Below are 19,326 nucleotides of genomic sequence, written 5' to 3' on the forward strand. Positions count from 1 at the left end.
TTAACCGCAGGTTCTCACTCAGCAGGGCCAGGGCAGGGCCCAAGCACTTGCATTTCTAACCAGCTCCTGATGATGCAGCTGGTCTACCAGCCACCAGCTGGCTAGCAAGGGTCCAGTCACAGTTTCAGTGGAAGGAAGTTCCATTCATAAACTATACAATTTCAGATGCCTTCAAGTAGAATTACCTGATGAAATTTAAAAATATTTCCAAGCTCATCCTAACCCTAAAATGAAGTTTATCATCCCAACCAATCTCGGGAAGGGAGGGGCCAGTTAGTTTTAACATTTCCATTTCAAATATTAGAGCCTGATCGGTGGCTCATGCGTGTAATCCCAGCACTTTGAGAGGCTGAGGCGGGAAGACTGCTTGAAATCAGGAGTTTAAGACCAGTCTGGTCAACAGAGGGAGACTCTTGTCTTTAAAAACATTCAAGGCTGGGCGCGGTGGCTCAAGCCTGTAATCCCAGCACTTTGGGAGGCCGAGACGGGCGGATCACGAGGTCAGGAGTTCGAGACCATCCTGGCTAACACGGTGAAACACTGTCTCTACTAAAAAAATACAAAAAACTAGCCGGGCGAGGTGGTGGGCGCCTGTAGTCCCAGCTACTCGGGAGGCTGAGGCAGGAGAATGGTGTAAACCCGGGACGCGGAGCTTGCAGTGAGCTGAGATCCAGCCACTGCACTCCAGCCCGGGCGACAGAGCAAGACTCTGTCTCAAAAAAAAAAAACATTCAAAAAATTAAAAATTGGGCAGCTGTGGTGCTGTGTGCCTATAAAGCTATAGGTAATTACTTTAAATATTTGGACAGATTAACTTAAATAATACTTTAATAATTTAAATATTTAAACAGATAATTATCTGTTTTAGTTTGTCAACACCGTGGTAAGTCATGATCTTGCCACTATACTCCTGCCTGGGCGACAGACAAGGAGATCCTGGCTCTCAAAAAAAAAAAAAAAAAAAAAATTAGAAAAGTGAGGCCAGGCATGACAGCTCACACCTGTTATCCCACCACTCTGTAAGGCCAAGATGGAAGAATCACTTAAACCCATGAGTGACAGACCAGCCTAGGCCACAAAGTGAGAGACCCTGTCTCTACAAAAAAGTTAAAAATTAGCCAGGTGTGCTGGCATGCACCTGTGCTCCCAGCTCCTCAGGAGGCTGAGATGAGAGGATTGCCTGAGCCCAGGAGGTTGTGGCTGCAATGAGTTGTGATGGTGCCACTGCACTCCAGCCTGGGCGGCAGAGCAAAACTCATCAACAATGAAATTCTCTCAAATTAAAAAAAAAGATTAGAAAAGTGAGTGAAATGGGCCAGGTGCGGTGGCTCACGCCTGTAATCCCAGCACTTTGGGAGGCCAAGACGGCTGCATCATGAGGTCAGGAGATCGAGACCATCTTGGCTAACACGGTGAAACCCCGTCTCTCCTGAAAATACAAAAAAATTAGCCGGGCACGGTGGCGGGCGCCTGTAGTCCCAGCTACTCGGGAGGCTGAGGCAGGAGAATGACGTGAACCCGGGAGGTGGAGTTTGCAGTGAGCTGAGATCCGGCCACTGCACTGCAGCCTGGGCAACAGAGAGAGACTCCTTCTCAAACAAAAAAAAAAAAGAAAAATTAGAAAAGTGAGTGCAATGACCCAAGACTACACAGTAAGTTACTAGAGAAGCTGGTGGCATCTTAGAAATACAGAGTTTATGGGAAAAGTTTTAAATTTTTAATGAAAAAGACTTCAAACAATGTATTATTTACATGTAAATAAGAAAAGAGAGCAGAATCCCCACACCCTCTTCGGAGGGAGACAGGAGGCCATTTATGAGAAGAGAGTCCATACATATAAACCCCGTTAAATAGAAGCTGGACCTAAATACTTCCAAACAGGAGTACATAACAGGTGAACAGCCTCCACTCATCCCATCAATCTGCTTCAGATCAGATCCGCAACTGAAAGTGAAGAAAGAAACAGATTAAGGAAAAATACAAAAAAAAAAAATGAAAATTTGTAACGTAAATTTAACTAAAACCTCACAACAGACTTCTCAAAACAAAAAACAGGCCAGGCATAGTGGCTCGCGCCTGTAATCCCGGCACTTTGGGAGGCCAAGGTGGACAGATCATTTAAGACTAGGAGCTCAGGCCTGGCACGGTGGCTCAAGCCTGTAATCCCAGCACTTTGGGAGGCCGAGACGGGCGGATCACGAGGTCAGAAGATCAAGACCATCCTGGCTAAAATGGTGAAACCCGTCTCTACTAAAAAATACAAAAAACTAGCAGGGTGAGGTGGTGGGCGCCTGTAGTCCCAGCTACTCGGGAGGCTGAGGCAGGAGAATGGTGTAAACCCGGGAGGCGGAGCTTGCAGTGAGCTGAGATCCGGCCACTGCACTCCAGCCCCGGTGACAGAGCAAGACTCCGTCTCAAAAAAAAAAAAGAGCAAAAAAAAAACAAACCGAAAGACTAGGAGCTCAACACCAGCCTGGCCAACATGGTGAAACCCCGACTACTAAAAATACAAAAATTAGCTGGCTACGGTGCACGCATCTGTAATCCCCGCTACTCAGGAGGCTGAGGCAGGAGAATTGCTTGAACCCAGGAGGCAGAGGTTGCAGTGAGCCGAAATTGCGCCACTGTACTCCAGCCTGGGTGACAGAGCAAAGCTTCATCTCAAAAAAAACCCACAACAATAAAAAAACAAACTCAAGTGCCCCAAACTAAGAAAAGGGACGTTCTCACTACAGTTCCAGTAGAGCGGGACGATTTCCTACCGTTCATAGGCATCTCATCAATCTGAGTGGAATAGTACTGCTCGATATCTCTGAGGATGCGGATGTCATCGTTCTTTACAAAGTTAATGGCGACACCCTTCCGGCCGTATCGACCTGATCTCCCAATTCTTCAGGAATAAAACAGTATTACAGTTAGTATATATAGCAATCAAGATTTAGTAAATGTGTCACAGAAGTGAAGTCAATGAGAGCTTGCATCCTACCTGTGTATGTACAATTCTCTGTTATTGGGGAGATCATAGTTGATGATGAGGGACACCTGAGGGACATCCAACCCCCTGGCCCAGACGTCTGTAGAAATAAGCACTCGGCTGCAAAACAGAAAGTGTGTTTGAGGCGATTAAATTACTCATGCAAGTGTAAGACTGGACTTGCTTCCATTGCTAATTTTGAGGAATCCTGGCTACAAGTTCAAAATATATGAGATTCCCCCCTCACACCCGTCTGTCTGCAAACATGAAGCCTCAGGGACAGCACCAGAAATCCCTACGCAGAGGGGCTGTTGGTGGATTTAGTTACTTCGGTCGTGTGCTCCATCAGATTAAAAAAATAGACATCTTTTACTATACTACCTTTAACTTGTTTAGTCGGTCCTAAACCAATGTAATTGGGAAAAATATTTTACTTTTGCCTAGCAACAAATTAAGAACAGTAACTTTGGCTGGGAGTGGCAGCTCATACCTGTAATCCCAGCACTGCCGGAGGCTGAGGCAGATGGATCACCTGAGGTCAGGAGTTCGAGACCAGCCTGGCCAACATGGTGAAAAACGCTGTCTCTACTAAAAATGCAAAAAAAAAAAAAAGCCATTCCAGCTACTCAGGAGGCCGAGGCACGGGAATCACTTGAAACCAGGAGGCAGAGGGTGCAGTGAGAAGATACCTGACCACTGTGGAATTAAACTAATCGAAACGATGAACAGAAAACCCCTACTTACTGGAAAAGAAGACACACACTTGTAACCAAGGTGCCAACCTGGCTAGTTAAGGCTAGTGATCACCTCGACCGAAGCATTACAGGAGCACAGTGAACCTCTCATTAACTGGAAGGTTTTCTGCTCCCCCAGGGCCTCAGCTTTCAGAGCAGGAGCTCGTCATCTCCCCAGCTCTGGGGCCCGCCTCAGGCAGTGCGTATGAAGTGCTTAGCACACAGTCTAGCAAACCCTGACGGCAGAGCCACAGCACAGCTTAGCACACAGTCCAGCAAACCCTGAGGCAGAGCCCCAGCACGGCGGCAGAGCCACACTACGGCTTAGCACACAGTCTAGCAAACCCTGAGGCAGAGCCACAGCACGGCGGACCCACCTGGCGCCCGACCGGAACTCCTTCATGATGGACTCCCGCTCTTTCTGGGGCATGTCTCCGTGCATTGAGGACACAGTGAAGTTGGCTTCTCTCATCTTTTCTGTCAGCCAGTCCACCTACAAATCCAATCAGCAGATGCTACTGCAAGCTCGTACACCAAACCAGAGATGTGCATTCGGGATTTTACCCCCATTTTTGCAGAACCAGTAATAATATTCACAAAGTAACTGCTCTTAAAACTCAGAATCATCCTAACTGGATGCACAAACTTTTTCCCAGAAAATGTTGGGGTGCACTCACAAAACCCTCTTACTTCATTTTCTCCACCTAATGACTCTATGGGGGGCAGGGGCCAGGTGTGCTCATTCTCATTTGAAATTTGAATTCCAATCTTGTCAGAATGTAGCCCAATTCCTTTCCTTTCTCAGGAAAGTGGCCGACAGTTCTCAGGTCTGCCTCCACAGTATCATCACCTGGGGATCTACAACTACTCAGGCCTGGGTTCCACCTTCAACGAAATCTAAATTTTTGTTTGTTTGTTTTTTGTTTTGTTTTGAGACGGAGTCTCGCTCTATCCCCCAGGCTGGAGTGCAGTGGCCGGACGGATCTCAGCTCACTGCAAGCTCCGCCTCCCGGGTTTACACCATTCTCCTGCCTCAGCCTCCCGAGTAGCTGGGACTACAGGCGCCCACCACCTCGCCCGGCTAGTTTTTTGTATTTTTTCAGTAGAGACGGGGTTTCACCGTGTTAGCCAGGATGGTCTTGATCTTCTGACCTTGCGATCCGCCCGTCTCGGCCTCCCAAAGTGCTGGGATTACAGGCTTGAGCCACCACGCCCGGCCGAAATCTGACTCTTTAAGGATGGCTGGCATCGCTGTTCTGTAAATACAGTTTTAATGGTCACAGCCATGTCTGACCGTTTGCATATTGTCTACGGCTGCTTTTGCAAGAGACCACATACCCTGAAAGCTTAAAATATGGACAAACTGGCCCTTTACTGAAAAATCTTGATTTAAGTCATTCAGAGACTCAATCTGCAATTCCCCTTCAAGCACATGGAGGCCGTGCAGTGCCTCTCACCTTTCTCTTGGTGTTGCAGAAGATGACCGCCTGAGTGATGGTCAGCGTGTCGTAGAGGTCACACAGAGTGTCAAACTTCCACTCTTCCCTCTCCACTGCCACAAAAAATTGCTTGATGCCTTCCAGAGTCAATTCATCACTGAAGGACAAAGACAAATCCTGTTACATCCTCATTCTTCCAGCTAGGACTTGAGGGCGGGCCAAGCTAGGATGCAGGGAGACCCTGGTGGAGAAGGTCACACCGTGGTATCTGGTGCAGACCCAGCGCCCCCGCCCTATCCTGCATCCCGTCAGCACTTCCGTCACACAGGTCTCCATTCTGTATCCTACTGCTGAACATTTCACACTGTGCACCACGTGGAATATGATTCTAAACACTGGTAAGTAAATACCGTCATCTAATTTTTAAATTTACAATTATTGGTTCAAACCACAATGAGTATGATAAAAGATGGGTTTTTTGTTTTGTTTTGTTTTGTTTGAGACAGGGTCTTGCTCTGTTGCCCTGGCTGAAGTGCAGTGGCACGATCACTGCAGCCTCAGCCTCCTGGCCTCAAGCAATCCTCCCACCTCGGCCTCCTGAGTAGCTGGGACTATAGGCCTGTGCCGCCCTGCCTGGATAATCTTGTATTATTTGTAGAGAGAGGGTCTCCCTATGTTGCCCAGCCTATTCGGTTTTTCAAAACAGGAATTTTAAAAGAATTTGCATGCTTTAAATTCCTTTACACTCAGGCAGGAGGATAGCCTGAGGCCCAGATTTTGACACCAGCTTCAGCAACACAGCAACACCCTGGCTATAAAAAGTTTTTGAAATGATGACATAAAATCCTTTATAAATGGGGCCCAGTGTTTTAGTAAACTCAACTAGAGGGGCTCCTACCGTTTCACCAAGATGCGGATTGGGTCGGTCATGAACTTGTTGGTCATCTCCAGAATCTCGTGTGGCAGCGTGGCACTGATGAGAACCACCTGTGTGGCTGGAGGCAGGTACCTGTACACGTCATAGATCTGCTCTTTGAAACCTGGGACAGGGAGCAAGACAGGTGAGGGATGTTTAGGGCGGCACGCCCAGCGTTCCCACTGGGTGAGAGGCAGAGTGGGGATAAGGTACGGTTGACAGGAAATCTCACTTTTACAGAACCAGGCCACATCCACGCGCTCTCTCCGTCCCTACTCCCCGCCCCTCGGAGTGTTATCTGGTTGAGGGAATCTGGTTTTCCTCTGGTGCTTCTTCAATCTGAAGTGCTCTAGGGATCAAGAAACCCACCCCGAGAGTCCTAGACGCCAAATAAAAAGCAATAGAGAGGCTAGCCTGAGTCACCCACAATCTCAGATGCCTGCGGCGCAGTCCCGACTCACTTGCACCTGCCACTGTCCTGTGAGATTGGCATCCACTGTGCCAGACCTGCCACATTTTTTTTTTTGAGACGGAGTCTTGCTCTGTCGCCGGGGCTGGAGTGCAGCGGCCGGATCTCAGCTCACTGCAAGCTCCGCCTCCTGGGTTCCCGCCATTCTCCTGCCTCAGCCTCCGGAGTAGCTGGGACTACAGGCGCCCGCCACCTCGCCCGGCTAGATTTTTGTATTTTTTGGTAGAGAAGGGGTCTCACCGTGTTAGCCAGGATGGTCTCGATCTCCTGACCTCGTGATCCGCCCGTCTCGGCCTCCCAAAGTGCTGGGATTACAGGCTTGAGCCACCGCGCCCGGCCGACCTGCCACATTTTAAAGAGAACCCAGACATCTTGTTACAGAAAATCTCCCAGTGAAAAATGCTGCCCACTTATTCACGTTATTTAACATGGCACAGGCGGAATCAACACAGGAGCCAGCACACACGCACCCTCCACCAAGCCTGGGCAGAACCAGGCAAAGGAGAAGGGAGCCAGGAGCAGGCAGGGGCCCAGCCTCCTCACCACAGGGCCAGTTAATGAACTGGAGGCTCTGACTCCATAAATCGTATGTGGCCAGAGAATCTGCATTTCTACAAGTCCCCAGGTGACAAGGATGCTCCCGGCCTGTGCCCCTCACTGTGAGGACCCCTGCCCTAAGTGCCAGAAGCACAAAGAGCCACCCACAACCCAGGGCTTCCTCAGCCACCACAGAAACTGAGTGTGGTCACCGAACCTTTAACCTCAATGAGGAGCAGGGGGTCCAATAAAGGGCCCCAGAAGGAGGAGGGGAAGGATGTGAGGTGCTCAGAGCGCAGTCCCCCAAAGAACTGCTGGAACCAGAGGCCCGAGATGTGGCTGAGAGGATGCCCACGGGCGCCGCTGGCAAGTGCTAAGAACAAAGCACTTCCTCACCACCCACCTGATGCCCTTATGAAGACGCTGGGGGGCCTGCCACAGATCCTCACAGTGAATTCGAGGTGACACATCACCATGCATTTCCCAATCACTATTCTAAGAGAACAACTGCTATCACCTAGAGGTCCTCACTTCAGAACACCTATGAAAATCCAAGAAAGTGTACATCCGAATCCACCAATTTATCTTTGTGTGTGTGTGTGTGTATGTTTGAGATAGAGTCTTGCTCTACTGCCCAGGCTGCAGTGCAGTGGGGTGATCTTGGCTCATTGCACCTCCACCTCCCGGGTTCCAGCAATTCTCCTGGCTCAGTCTTCCAGGCAGTTGGGATTATGGGCACACATTACCACCCACCACCAGACTTGGCTTATTTTTGTATTTTTAAAAGAGACGGAGTTTTGCCGTGTTGGCCAGGCTGGTCTTGAACTCCTGACCTCAGGTGATCCACCTCAGCCTCCCAAAGTGCTGGGATTACAGGTGTGAGCCACTGTGCCCACCCTCCAATTTATCTTAAATAATGAAAATAGCCTACATAACCAAGAAATGTATGGAACATCCCTCCAACAGAATACCTTATTGCCATTAAACAGGCCACAGAATACTTATCATGGACAGACGCATTTTTAAAAAAGCAGATTATCCAACCGAATACACGTGATTCCATGTCTATTAACTACAGCTATGTACAGAAAGTCTGGCTGGAAACACTGTTTTAGGAGAAACTCCCAAACTAGGTTTTTCCTCTGCTCTCACACCAACACAATCATCAACACAGGAAATGACTTTTGTGAGTGACCGGGGTCTGGGGCTTTTTCCTGCCCACCAAGCAGGAGACAGGAATGCAGTGCCCTCCAGTGAACTCTGCAACTCCCTACCCGGAGCTGGTGCAGAGATGCATAGTGTATATATGTATATGTATCATAATACCACGTACGTATTTTGCAATATTTTTTAAGATAGGCTTGTTCTGTCACCCAGGATGGCACTGCTCACGGTGGCCTCCAACTCCTGGGCTGAAGTGATTCTCCCACCTCAGCCACCCAAATACCTGGGACTGGCCCATGCCACCACACTCTGCTAATTTTTAATTTTTAATTTTTTAGTAGAGAGTACGTCTCTCTCTGTTGCCCAGACTGGTCCTGAACACCTGGTCTCAATGATACTCCCGTCTTGGCTTCCCAAGGTGTCTGGATTATAGGTGTGAGGTCAGCCTTATTTTGTGATTTTTATTCATTTTTATTAACTATGTCTCCTCAATAAACATGTATTTGCATATATAACAAAAGAACATGAAAGCCATTTGTAGGAAGTCGGGGCCCTGCTGGCGTTGCCCTCCACTGCTCCATAACCCCCGTGGGCCATGTCCTTCCCGGAGCGGCGCCACCTTCCCTCCTGGCTCCTCTGAACGCGTTCTCTAGCCACTCAGCTTGCAGTCTCACAGCTCTGCCTGGGTTGACTTCTGGGTCTTTAGCCCCGAGTCCAGGATTAAAGGCCTCGATGACAAAGTCACCAGCACCTGCACTCCGCTACTCCATAGCCGCTCTAGAGGGGCAGCCACTGCCCCAGTGAGCTGCGTGGTCCTGACTCTAGGCTGTCTGACAATGGACACCCTGACAGATGGCCTTGACCTTGGCCCATGAGTTTGTCTGTCTTGAATGGGCCTATGAGTTATGTCCACGTTTCTTCCAACTTTGATAAAAGCTCCTCTACCCTCCAGTGTCCTCTCTGCTTCCCCTCGGCAGAAACTTCTGTCAACCACACCACACGCTCCTTCTCCGTCCTCCCACCACATCAGGCCTCCACGGAGAAGCCTGGAGTTGGCACTGAGCACTCAACAGAAACTGGTCTCACAGGATCCCTAGGAGGCTCTAGGACCCCCTTCCAGTGCTGACCCACCCACCCACCCCTGCCAGGCTCCTGGTGGCTGCTGACCCTGTGTCCTCCCTGGGCTCTGTCCCACCTCTCCGTGAGACATACTCTGTGCTTCCTAGGTCCCCCCGTCCTAGTCTCCCAGCTGTCTGCTCTTCCACTTGGCCCACATGTTCCTGGGGTTCATGGACCCCACTGCCTGGCTCTACCCAGGGGACTGTCGACACGCAGCTGAGGCCAGACCCTTCCAAGCATGTGACAGACTAAGGGTGTACCAAGGCACCGAAAAGCTAAGACATGTCAAGTCTGAAGTAATAATGCCACCTGACTCCCAGATCCGCCCTCACCTGCCGTCTACCACCATGTGCCAGCCTAGCGACGCACCCGGGACCCTCCTGAGTTACCAGGTCCGTCCTCACCTGCCGTCTACCTTACCACCATGTGCCAGCCTAGCGCCACGCCTGGAACCCTCCTGAGTTACCAGGTCCGCCCTCACCTGCCATCTACCTTACCACCATGTGCCAGCCTAGCGACGCGCCTGGGACCCTCCTGAGTTACCAGATCCGCCCTCACCTGCCATCTACCTTACCACCATGTGCCAGCCTAGCGCCACGCCTGGGACCCTCCTGAGTTAGGAAGGCTTCCCCGGGGGGTGGTGGGGGTGGCAGAGGGGCCAGCCACCAGCCCTCAACCTTCCCTCAAACCTTCCCTTCCTTCAATCCAACCCTTGCTTTGGATCCCCACTGCCACGTGGGTGAGGCTACCACCTCACCTGGATCAATGCTGCTGCATAAAAACTGTGGGTCAAACAGGCCTTCTCACTGCAGCCCTGGATATGCAGCTCAGGGTTCATCTCTTGCACTTCCCTCCCGCCCCATCCAGTTCAAGCCATGGTGAGCCACTTCCCTGAAGATGTGTGGCACGCATCTTTAGCCACAACTACCCAGAAGGCTGAGGCAGGAGGACTGCTTGAGCCCAGGAGGCCAAAGCTATAGTGAGCCATGATTATGCCACTGTGCTCACTCCAGGCTGGGCAACACAGCAAGACCCTGCCTCAAAAAATCAAGGTAGGGGCCGGGCGCGGTGGCTCAAGCCTATAATCCCAGCACTTTGGGAGGCCGAGACAGGCGGATCACGAGGTCAGGAGATCGAGACCATCCTGCCTAACACGGTGAAACCGTCTCTACTAAAAAAATACAAAAAAAACTAGCCGGGCAAGGTGGTGGGCACCTGTAGTCCCAGCTACTCGGGAGGCCGAGGCAGGAGAATGGCGTAAACCTGGGAGGCAGAGCTTGCAGTGAGCTGAGATCCGACCAATGCACTCCAGCCTGGGGAATAGAGTGAGACTCGTCTCAAAAAAAAAAAACAAGGTAGGAATTTCTGTTCATAATTGCCACCAAGGCACAACTATTTTTCCACAATGAAAACACTACTAGAGGCCGGGCGCGGTGGCTCAAGCCTGTAATCCCAGCACTTTGGGAGGCCGAGACGGGCGGATCACGAGGTCAGGAGATCGAGACCATCCTGGCTAATACGGTGAAACTCCGTCTCCAATAGAAAATACAAAAAACTAGCCAGGCGACGAGGCGGGCGCCTGTAGTCCCAGCTACTCGGGAGGCTGAGACAGGAGAATGGCGTGAACCCGGGAGGCGGAGCTTGCAGTGAGCTGAGATCCGGCCACTGCACTCCAGCCTGGGCGGCAGAGCAAAACTCCGTCTCAAAAAAAAAAAAAAAAAAAAAAAAAGAAAACACTACTCACATTCAGAACATTCATTGGCTATCTGTTTCAATTTTACACTGTGAAAATTTAAGAACTAAGAATTACGTCAGCAGAAAAGTAATTCTTGTTACTCATACCTTTATTCAACATTTCATCAGCCTCATCCAAAACCAACATTTTGATGGCACGTGTCCTTAAGCTTCTGCGACGAATCATATCTACGACATGAGATTTTGAAATAGTTATGACAAATCATATCTATAACATGAGATTTTGAAATAATCACACCTGAGGCTCCCAGGAAAGAGCTCATCATTCCAGCTGGTCTCAGCGTTCCAGAGACCTTCCCTCTACCTCCGGCAAGTGATCAGGTGCAAAAGTCTACCATGCGGCCCACCAAATTGAAAGCTGCCCTGTACCGCTTAAGTGCGTCTTACAAATACTACTGGCAGTACCATTTTTAGTGACAAAAGTGCTTACCAAAAACACGCCCTGGAGTGCCCGCGACAACATGCTGTCCATAATCCAGTTTCCTGATGTCCTCCCCTACATTGGTGCCTCCAATGCAGGCATGGCACTGGACATTCATGTAGTCGCCGAGAGCGAGCAGCCCCTAAACCAAAGCACAGGTTCACGTCCCGGGTGGGAGAGAGAAACATCCATGGTTTCCAAAAAGAAAGATTGTTTCTACTCCAAGATGATCACCAATTATTATTTATGCCATTATTATCTTGAAAACACAAAATTCGCCTGCTCTTTTCTCTGACAAAATCAAGTTAATTTTGCTGGTTTCTTTCTTTTTTTTTTTTTGAGACGGAGTCTTGCTCTGTCACCCAGGCTGGAGTGCAGTGGTGTGATCTCGGTTCACTGCAAGCTCCGCCTCCCGGGTTCACACCATTCTCCCACCTCAGCCTCCCGAGTAGCTGGGACTACAGGCGCCCGCCAGCACACCTGGCTAATTTTGTTTTTTTATTTTTAGTAGAGATGGGGTTTCACAGTGTTAGCCAGGATGGTCTCGATCTCCCGACCTCATGATCCGCCTGCCTCAGCCTCCCAAAGTGCTGGGATTATAGGCATGAGCCACGGCGACCGGCCTGCTGATTTCTTATTACAAAAGTTATACCATTAACAGAAGACAACATAGAAAATTCATAATCCCATCCACCAAAGAAACCAACATTAACATCTTAATATACATCTTTTTAAATATACATCTTTATATTATGTAAGTATAAAATGGGTACAATTTATTTTTTTTGAGATGGAGTTTCACTCTTGTTGCCCAGGCTGGAGTACAATGGCACAATCTCGGCTCACTGCAACCTCTGCCTCCCGGGTTCAAGTGATTCTCCTGCTCAGCCTCCCGAGTAGCTGGGATTACAGGCACCTGCCACCACGCCCAGCTAATTTTTTATATTTTTAGTAGAGACAGGGTTTCATCATGTTGACCAGGCTGGTCTCAAACTCCTGACCTCAGGTGATCCACCCACCTTGGCCTAATCTATTTTTATTAAAATTGATTTTTTCGCTGAAAAATCTACATTTCTAAGGCTGTAAAAAACTACAGAGAGCACAGAAGCCAAAAATGACTTAATACAAACCGGCGATTTATGTAACGATTCATGGCAAAATGTTAATCAGGAAGAAAATTCTGAGGTATCAGAAAACAGGATTGGATTAAATAAATAAGTCAGTGTTTCACAACTAAATCACAAAAGCAGTACTTGCAAATCGGACACCGCTGTCTTTAGCCATCTCACCTTCTGGATCTGCACAGCTAACTCTCTTGTGGGAGCCAAGATCAAAGCTTGAGTTTCACGAACCTGGTGAAATAATTTATCAGAAAATAGAGAATTCTCAGTATTATCAAGGTGGATTGTAGTAATCCACGCTGAGCTCTATATGAGAAATAGTATCTCATGTTAATCATACTTCTCATCTTACAGAGGTTAGCAAATCTTAATGTCATTTAAATTGCAAATCCAGCAATAACTTAATGTGTCAGCATCCTCGTTTGCAGACAAGAACTTCCTCTAGTTAAACAGAGAATCATGACAGAATATTAGTGCAAATATTAGTGTACAACTAAGACTCTGTGTAAAAATTTGCTGAGTTAATACATACTAGAAAATTTTAAATTGTACTTTTTGAACACTGTAGTTACAGAAGAAAAAGCGGTTACAGAACAGTCTGTTTTAAGAATGGCAAATTACCTGGATATCCAAACACTGGAGGACTGAGATACTGAAGGTGGCTGTTTTGCCTGTGCCGGACTGAGACCTATTGAAGGAAACAAGAGCAGTGGGATTAGAGGGAGGACAGGCCACGCCACAGCTGCACTCCAAGGCCTAGGCTCCAGAGGCACTTATGTACCTTCTTCCAAGAAGCCCCCGTACCCAATAACATCTTAACTGCAAGGAGGCGGGACTCAGGCCCAGTGTCACAGCTTAAGTGTCCATGAGGAGAACAGATATGGCTTCTGCATGGGGGGCAATGGAGCCACAGACTCTGTCACTTCAAGAGGTGTTTCATAGGCGTCAGAAAAAGGAGGGCTCCCCTTCATCTAAATACAACTCTTTTCCTTCTAGGATTTTGGACTAACTCTCTCCTCCAAAGAAATTTTTGTGTAAATGAGTCTTTTTTGAAATTAGGCAAACGAGGAATAAAGCTATTAAAAGAGGATTTGTGGTGCCAGGAGATATGGCTATATACAAGTTTTCATTCATAGTTCCTAGCTCACAGCTCCCACAGCCCTTGTTACAGTCTTATCAAATTGATGGGTTTGTTAGGCCTCAGGAAACAATCTCTCTGACCTTCTGCTCTCCTTTCGCCTGTTCCACAGCAGGGCTCTAATCTTCCCTGCCTTTCGGATTTTAAGTCATAGAGACCCTCATTTCATGGCATGGTGGCTCAGGCCTGTATTCCCAACACTCTGGGATGCAGAGGCAGGACTGGCTGAAGCCAGGAATTCGAGACCAGCCTGGGCAATACAGGAAGAGACCCCATTTCTAAACAAAACAAAAAAGGAATGGCGGCACATTCTGGCAGTCCCAGCTACTTGGGAGGTTGAGATGGGATGATTCCTTGGAGTTAGAGGCTGCAGTGAGCTATGACCGCACCTCTGCATTCCCCCAAGGTGACGAAGTGAGGCCCCATATCTTAACACAAAAAATCTTTAGGCCGGGCACAGTGGCTCATGCCTGTAATCCCAAGGCTTTGGGAAGCCAAGGCAGGGAGACTGCCAGGAGTTTGAGAACAGCCTGGGCAACACAAGGAAACACTGTCTCTACAGAAAATAAAAAACTTAAATGGTGACGTGTGCCTCTAGTCCCAGCTACCTGGGAGGCCAAGGTAGGAGAATCACTTGAGTCTGGGAGGTTGAGGCTGCTGTGAGCTGTAATCACACGACTGCACTCCAGCCTGGGAGACAGAGTAAGACCCTGTCTCAAAAAAAGTAAAAAATTTAAATTAAAAAAATTTTTTTAAAAAAGCATTATGGTATTATCCTAGAAAAGCCCCTGCCCTATTCCCTGGGCGGGGGAAAGAATGCTGACCTCCGGGAATTTTCCATAGAAACCCAAGAGGACCGAGTTCAAAGAGCTTCTGGATGGCTGAACACAGACAGTGGGACACACGGAGGTTCTGGGAGGCTGCACCCCCGCCCCCATAGCTGTGTCCTTTGCAGTACCCTTTATAATAAACCACTAAATGTGTTTCCCTGAGTTCTCTGAGCTGCTGTTCCAGCAAATCAATCCAACCTAAAGAGGGGATCGTGGGACCCCAACTTGAAGCTGCTTGGTCAGAAGTTCTAGACGTCCAAACTTATAACTGATGCCTGAAAAGAGGGTAGTTGAGGGGACTGAGCCTTCAACCTGTGGGATATGGCCTGTCTCCAGGCAGATGGTATGAGCTGAACTGGAGGACACCCAGCTGGAAAACCCCCACACCACAAGTCTTCTTCTGTGCTGATGACTGTTGTGGTGGTGTGAGAGCAGAGGAAAAGCAGTCTGTTTTTCCGAAATTGTGTTATATACAACTCCACCTGCCAGCAAACCACTAAGCAAAGCTGGCTAAGAAAATGAAAGCCTTGGCCGGGCACAGTAACTCACGCCTGTAATCCCAGCACTTTAGGAGGCCAAGGAGGGTGGATCACCTGAGGTCAGGAGTTTGAGACTGGCCTGACCAACATGTTGAAACCCCATCTCTACTAAAAATACGAAAATTAGCCGGGCGTGGTGGCAGGCGCCTGTAATCCCAGCTACTTGGGAGGGTGAGGCAGGAGAATCGCTTGAAACCGAGAGGCAAAGGTTGCAGTGAGCCAAGATGGTGCCACTGCACTCCAGCCTGGGCGACACAGCGAGACTCCACCTCAAAAAGAAAATGAAAGCTTTCTATAGTACAGAACAGAAATTTAAAAATTATTAAACCCTGTGGCTAAAGTCAGGGCAAGTGTTGGTACTGAGTGTGTAGAAGCTGAGGGAAACAGTCATCCCAGAGCATTTAACTGCACTGCGCTGCCCCAATTTGCATCCAGCCCCGCGCCACACCCCAGGACAACGTACTGCGCGATGACATCTCTCCCTTTGATGATCTGCTTGATTGCTCGTTGCTGGATTGCTGATGGTTTTTCAAAACCTGCAAATAAAAACAAAAAAATAGCTCTCACTACCATGACAGCACAGAAACCCTGTACTGTGAGCTCCTCAGGGCAGACATGGTTTGCTTTTTGAACCTGTCCTCCAGCCTAACCCAGTGTTCAACATAGCAAGCTCTCAGAACTCAGGGGCTCAATGAATTGGACTAAGTGGATTTCTAAACTAACGTGGGCTATTATTTGTAAAGACAAATCTCTATTTTAAAAAAACCCACCAAATTGTAGAATACAGAGACACCAGTTTCGGTTAAAAAATAATAATAATAATGATCTTGTGGGTGTGCAGCATCTGGAAGTGTAAGTGCCAAAATGTTCCTGGCAGTTACTGCAGTAGAGGGGTGAAAAGAAGCTAACTTTTTACTCTAATTACTTCCTTAGGTTTGACTGGATTACAAACAACCTATACTACTTTTTAAATTAAAAAAACAAAAACAAAAACAAAAACAGGAAAGTCACTGTAGTTATTCATCTCTCCTGCTAGCTAGCATTAAGTCTGTATGTTGCTGACAGGTCTACAAGTCTATTTAACCTGCTTGGGTCACACTGTGGGGTGTCCTGTGCTGTTCTTCTGTCTGGATGCAGCTCACTAACTACCATACCATCTCTCCTGCAAAGCAACTACTACACCAAAGGGGGAGGCTATTTTGAAGAAGAACCATGTATTTTTCAAGTAAGTAAATAAAACTTTATGTACAAAACTCCATTTCAATTATTTTTTGGTTGTCTCTTAATGTAGCTCTGCTCAGTTCTGGGGCATAGCGAAAAATGAGAAACAAAAGAAAATGTAGCACAATTTCCCATCTTAACACAAAAGCAAATATAGCAGATGATTTAAACTCTTCATGAAGAGCAAGCACATGGATGGGAAACTAATAACAGTGTCTTAGGGCAGGGACCGCCTGAGTGCCAGGAAACCAGGTGGGGCTGTCACTGGAAGGCTGGCCGAGATGCTTTCTCACCACCCATCCTCAGCATCTTCGCCTCACTTTGTCCAAACTGTGGTGGCATCAAGCATTACAGGATAAGACCAGGTGGGGTGGCTCACACCTGTAATCCCATCACTTTGGGAGGCTGAGGCTGGCAGATCACTGAGGTCAGGAGTTCAAGACCAGCCTGGGCAAGACGGCAAAATCCCATCCCTACTAAAAATACAAAAACTAGTAGGACCTGGTGGTCGGCTACTCGGGAGGCTGAGGCAAAGGAATCGCTTGAGCCCCAGAGGCAGAAGTTGCAGTGAGCCGAGATCATGCCACTACAGTCCAGCCTTGGTGACAGAGCAGGACTGTCAGAAAGAAAGAAAAGAGAACTACAGGATAAAAAATGTCCCTGTCCCAAGCATTAAACACAGGCCATTTACCCCAGATGCTGATCATTCCCATCTATGTGCCCAACCCAACCTCTTCTCCAGACTCTCTCTCAACTTCCACAGATCTTTCAAACATACCAAGCGACAGCTCCTGATTCTGACTCTCTGGAGTGCTGCCTACCTAGCCAAATGTTTGCAGCATCAACCACCGGTTACTCAAAACACTCTAACCCTCCACATTCAATCCATCAGCCAATGCTGTCAGTTCCCTGGTACTCCATCTCCAAGACAGCCCAATCCTCTCTTCCCCGAACTGGAGCAAAAGCTCCCAACTCTTCTGTCTCCTCTCCTGCCCTGCCTCACCTCACGTGAAATTCACAGACACCCAGAAGAATCTTTAAAGCTGTAAATGTGATCGTGTCACATAGCTACTTACAACATTCCAGTGGCTTCCCACTAGATTTCCAAATGAAATTCAAATTATTCGTCACCCTACACGTCTTTGCTAGATCTGGCCCCTGACTAGCTCTCCAAAATCCCACCACAGGCGACTTCTTTTAGTTCCTGGAATGCAGCTGGCTAAGGGCTGCAAGGCCCTGGCACCAGCTGTTCCTTCTGCCCCAACTGCTCTTCCCTCCTCTCCTAAAAGTCTCCTTCATCCACACCTCTGCTCAAATGGCACCCCTCCTGTGAACCCCCTTACCTCTCTGCTTTACTAATTCTCTCCTCCTTCCTAGTCCCACTCTATTCAATTACCTAGCTTCGGGTTCTTCCTAGCAACAACCACTGCCGGGGCAACCTGACCGTATGCTGTCCCCCCAAAGGAAATTCAAAACCCGTAAAGGCGCAAACCCATCTGGTTTACCGCCAAAACCCCAGTACCTAGAAAAGTTAGTAGGTACAGAACAGTTATCTGCTGAATGAACGACCCCGAGGTGCCTCGAAGCGGCTGCAGCCCCCGACGGACCCAGCGCCGAGCTCTGCACAGGGGACACACACCGAACGCGCCGACACAGCCAGGCGTGAGGGCAGGGGTGGGGGTGGGGGTCGCACGTCACTGGCCCCCGAGCCTCGACCCTGACCACGACCTCCGGAGCGCAGGGCCGGCCCGGGAGGCACCAGTCGGGCCCTCAGCCCCCGGGTCGCCGCCGGCTAGCCCCCGCGGCCCGCGCCCACTCACCGTAAGCGTAGATGCCCCGCAGTAGGTCCTCCCGCAGGCCCATGGTGTCGAACGTGGGGGTCACATCCACCTCCTCGCTGGTCTCGAATTCCACTTTGGTCATGTCTTCCTCTTTGAGCAGACGCTTTCGCGCCGAGCCCGAGGTCGCCATCGTGGCCGTGGTCGCCATGATTTAGAGTCCGCGGAAGAGCACAGCGCGCGCCGCAGCGTAAAGCACCACCCAACTCCTCTCGCTGCCGCTGCCGAAAACTGACGCCTTAGCGTGAGAAAGCGTGAGACGTGCGTACGTGCGTATGTGCGTGCGTGCGTGCGCGCGAGGCGGCCACGCCTCTGGGGCGGGGCACTCTTCGTCACTTGAAAGGGAACTGGGCGTTTGCCGCAGGGAAAAGTGAGGTGTTTCTGCTCTCGCGCCATATGCAGTTCCCGCGGGATCTCGTTGAGGGCGGGGCACCCGGTTCCTTATAAAAGGTACGGAAGGGGGCTGGATTTCCAGAGTTGGTGGCGATTCGTGGCGGCTGCGGGCATCGGCAGACTGGGAAGCTGAGGCTCTTTGAGTGGCGTGCGGCGCTGAATCCCCTGGCAACAGGCTGGGGGCCGCGAGGGGCCTCCAGTCCGGGTGGCGTCGCTACAACAGCCCCGCCTCGAATGAAAAGGACGGACACGGGTCCTCTCTCGGGCCCGCAGTGGGTGGACTGCGTCGCGGATCCGTAGTGGGGGAGCCCAGCTCTCCGGGGAGATTCGGGTGGAAACCCTCACGGCCGCCGGTGGTGGGCCCCGGCGCGGCGCTGGGCTCGGGCGGGTCTGCGCTGAGGAGGAGACACCAGGGCCTCTAACGCCGGTGTCCTTCTTTGGGGACGCGCCTGTGTGTGTCTTCGCCGTTTGCCTGGTCAGTTGGAGACAGGGTCTCTCTTTGTCGCCCAGGCTGGAGTGCAGCGGTGGGATCAGGGCTCAGTGTAGCCTCGGCATCAGGCTCTGGAGCAGCTGGGACCTCAGGCGCGCGCCACCACGTCCGGCTGATTTTTTAAAATTTTTTGTAGAGACGGTGTTGGGGGAGGGGTGGGGGTTAGGGTTGTCCAGGCTGGTCTTGAACTCCTGAGCCTCAGGTGATCCGCCCGCCTTGGCCTCCCAA

General features: G+C 49.7%; 1 protein-coding gene across 1 annotated transcript; it reads right to left on the bottom strand.

Moving 5' to 3' along the window:
* Positions 1 to 1,670: 1,670 nt before the first annotated feature.
* EIF4A3 (eukaryotic translation initiation factor 4A3) lies at positions 1,671 to 18,540 on the bottom strand. Its single transcript, XM_023211630.3, has 12 exons — positions 18,198 to 18,540; positions 15,620 to 15,692; positions 13,271 to 13,337; positions 12,818 to 12,880; positions 11,538 to 11,670; positions 11,195 to 11,275; positions 6,046 to 6,187; positions 5,166 to 5,304; positions 4,086 to 4,201; positions 2,987 to 3,094; positions 2,763 to 2,890; positions 1,671 to 1,944 (listed from the first exon to the last, which is right to left on the bottom strand). The coding sequence occupies exons 1-12, from the start codon at positions 18,364 to 18,366 to the stop codon at positions 1,928 to 1,930; spliced, it is 1,236 nt and encodes a 411-aa protein (XP_023067398.1). The 5' UTR covers positions 18,367 to 18,540; the 3' UTR covers positions 1,671 to 1,927.
* Positions 18,541 to 19,326: the final 786 nt, after the last annotated feature.

This window comes from Piliocolobus tephrosceles, chromosome 16 (genome assembly GCF_002776525.5).
Source record: "Piliocolobus tephrosceles isolate RC106 chromosome 16, ASM277652v3, whole genome shotgun sequence".
Classification (NCBI taxonomy): Eukaryota; Metazoa; Chordata; class Mammalia; order Primates; family Cercopithecidae; genus Piliocolobus; species Piliocolobus tephrosceles.

Bases quoted from the DNA above. Each gene is read 5' to 3' on its own strand.
- EIF4A3 (XM_023211630.3), bottom strand. From the start codon at position 18,366: ATGGCGACCACGGCCACGATGGCGACCTCGGGCTCGGCGCGAAAGCGT. The intron at 15,693-18,197 runs GTGAGTGGGCGC...TTTTATTTGCAG, and splicing joins GCGGGGCATCTACGCTTACG to GTTTTGAAAAACCATCAGCA. The intron at 4,202-5,165 runs GTGAGAGGCACT...TTGGATTTGTAG, and splicing joins TCTGCAACACCAAGAGAAAG to GTGGACTGGCTGACAGAAAA.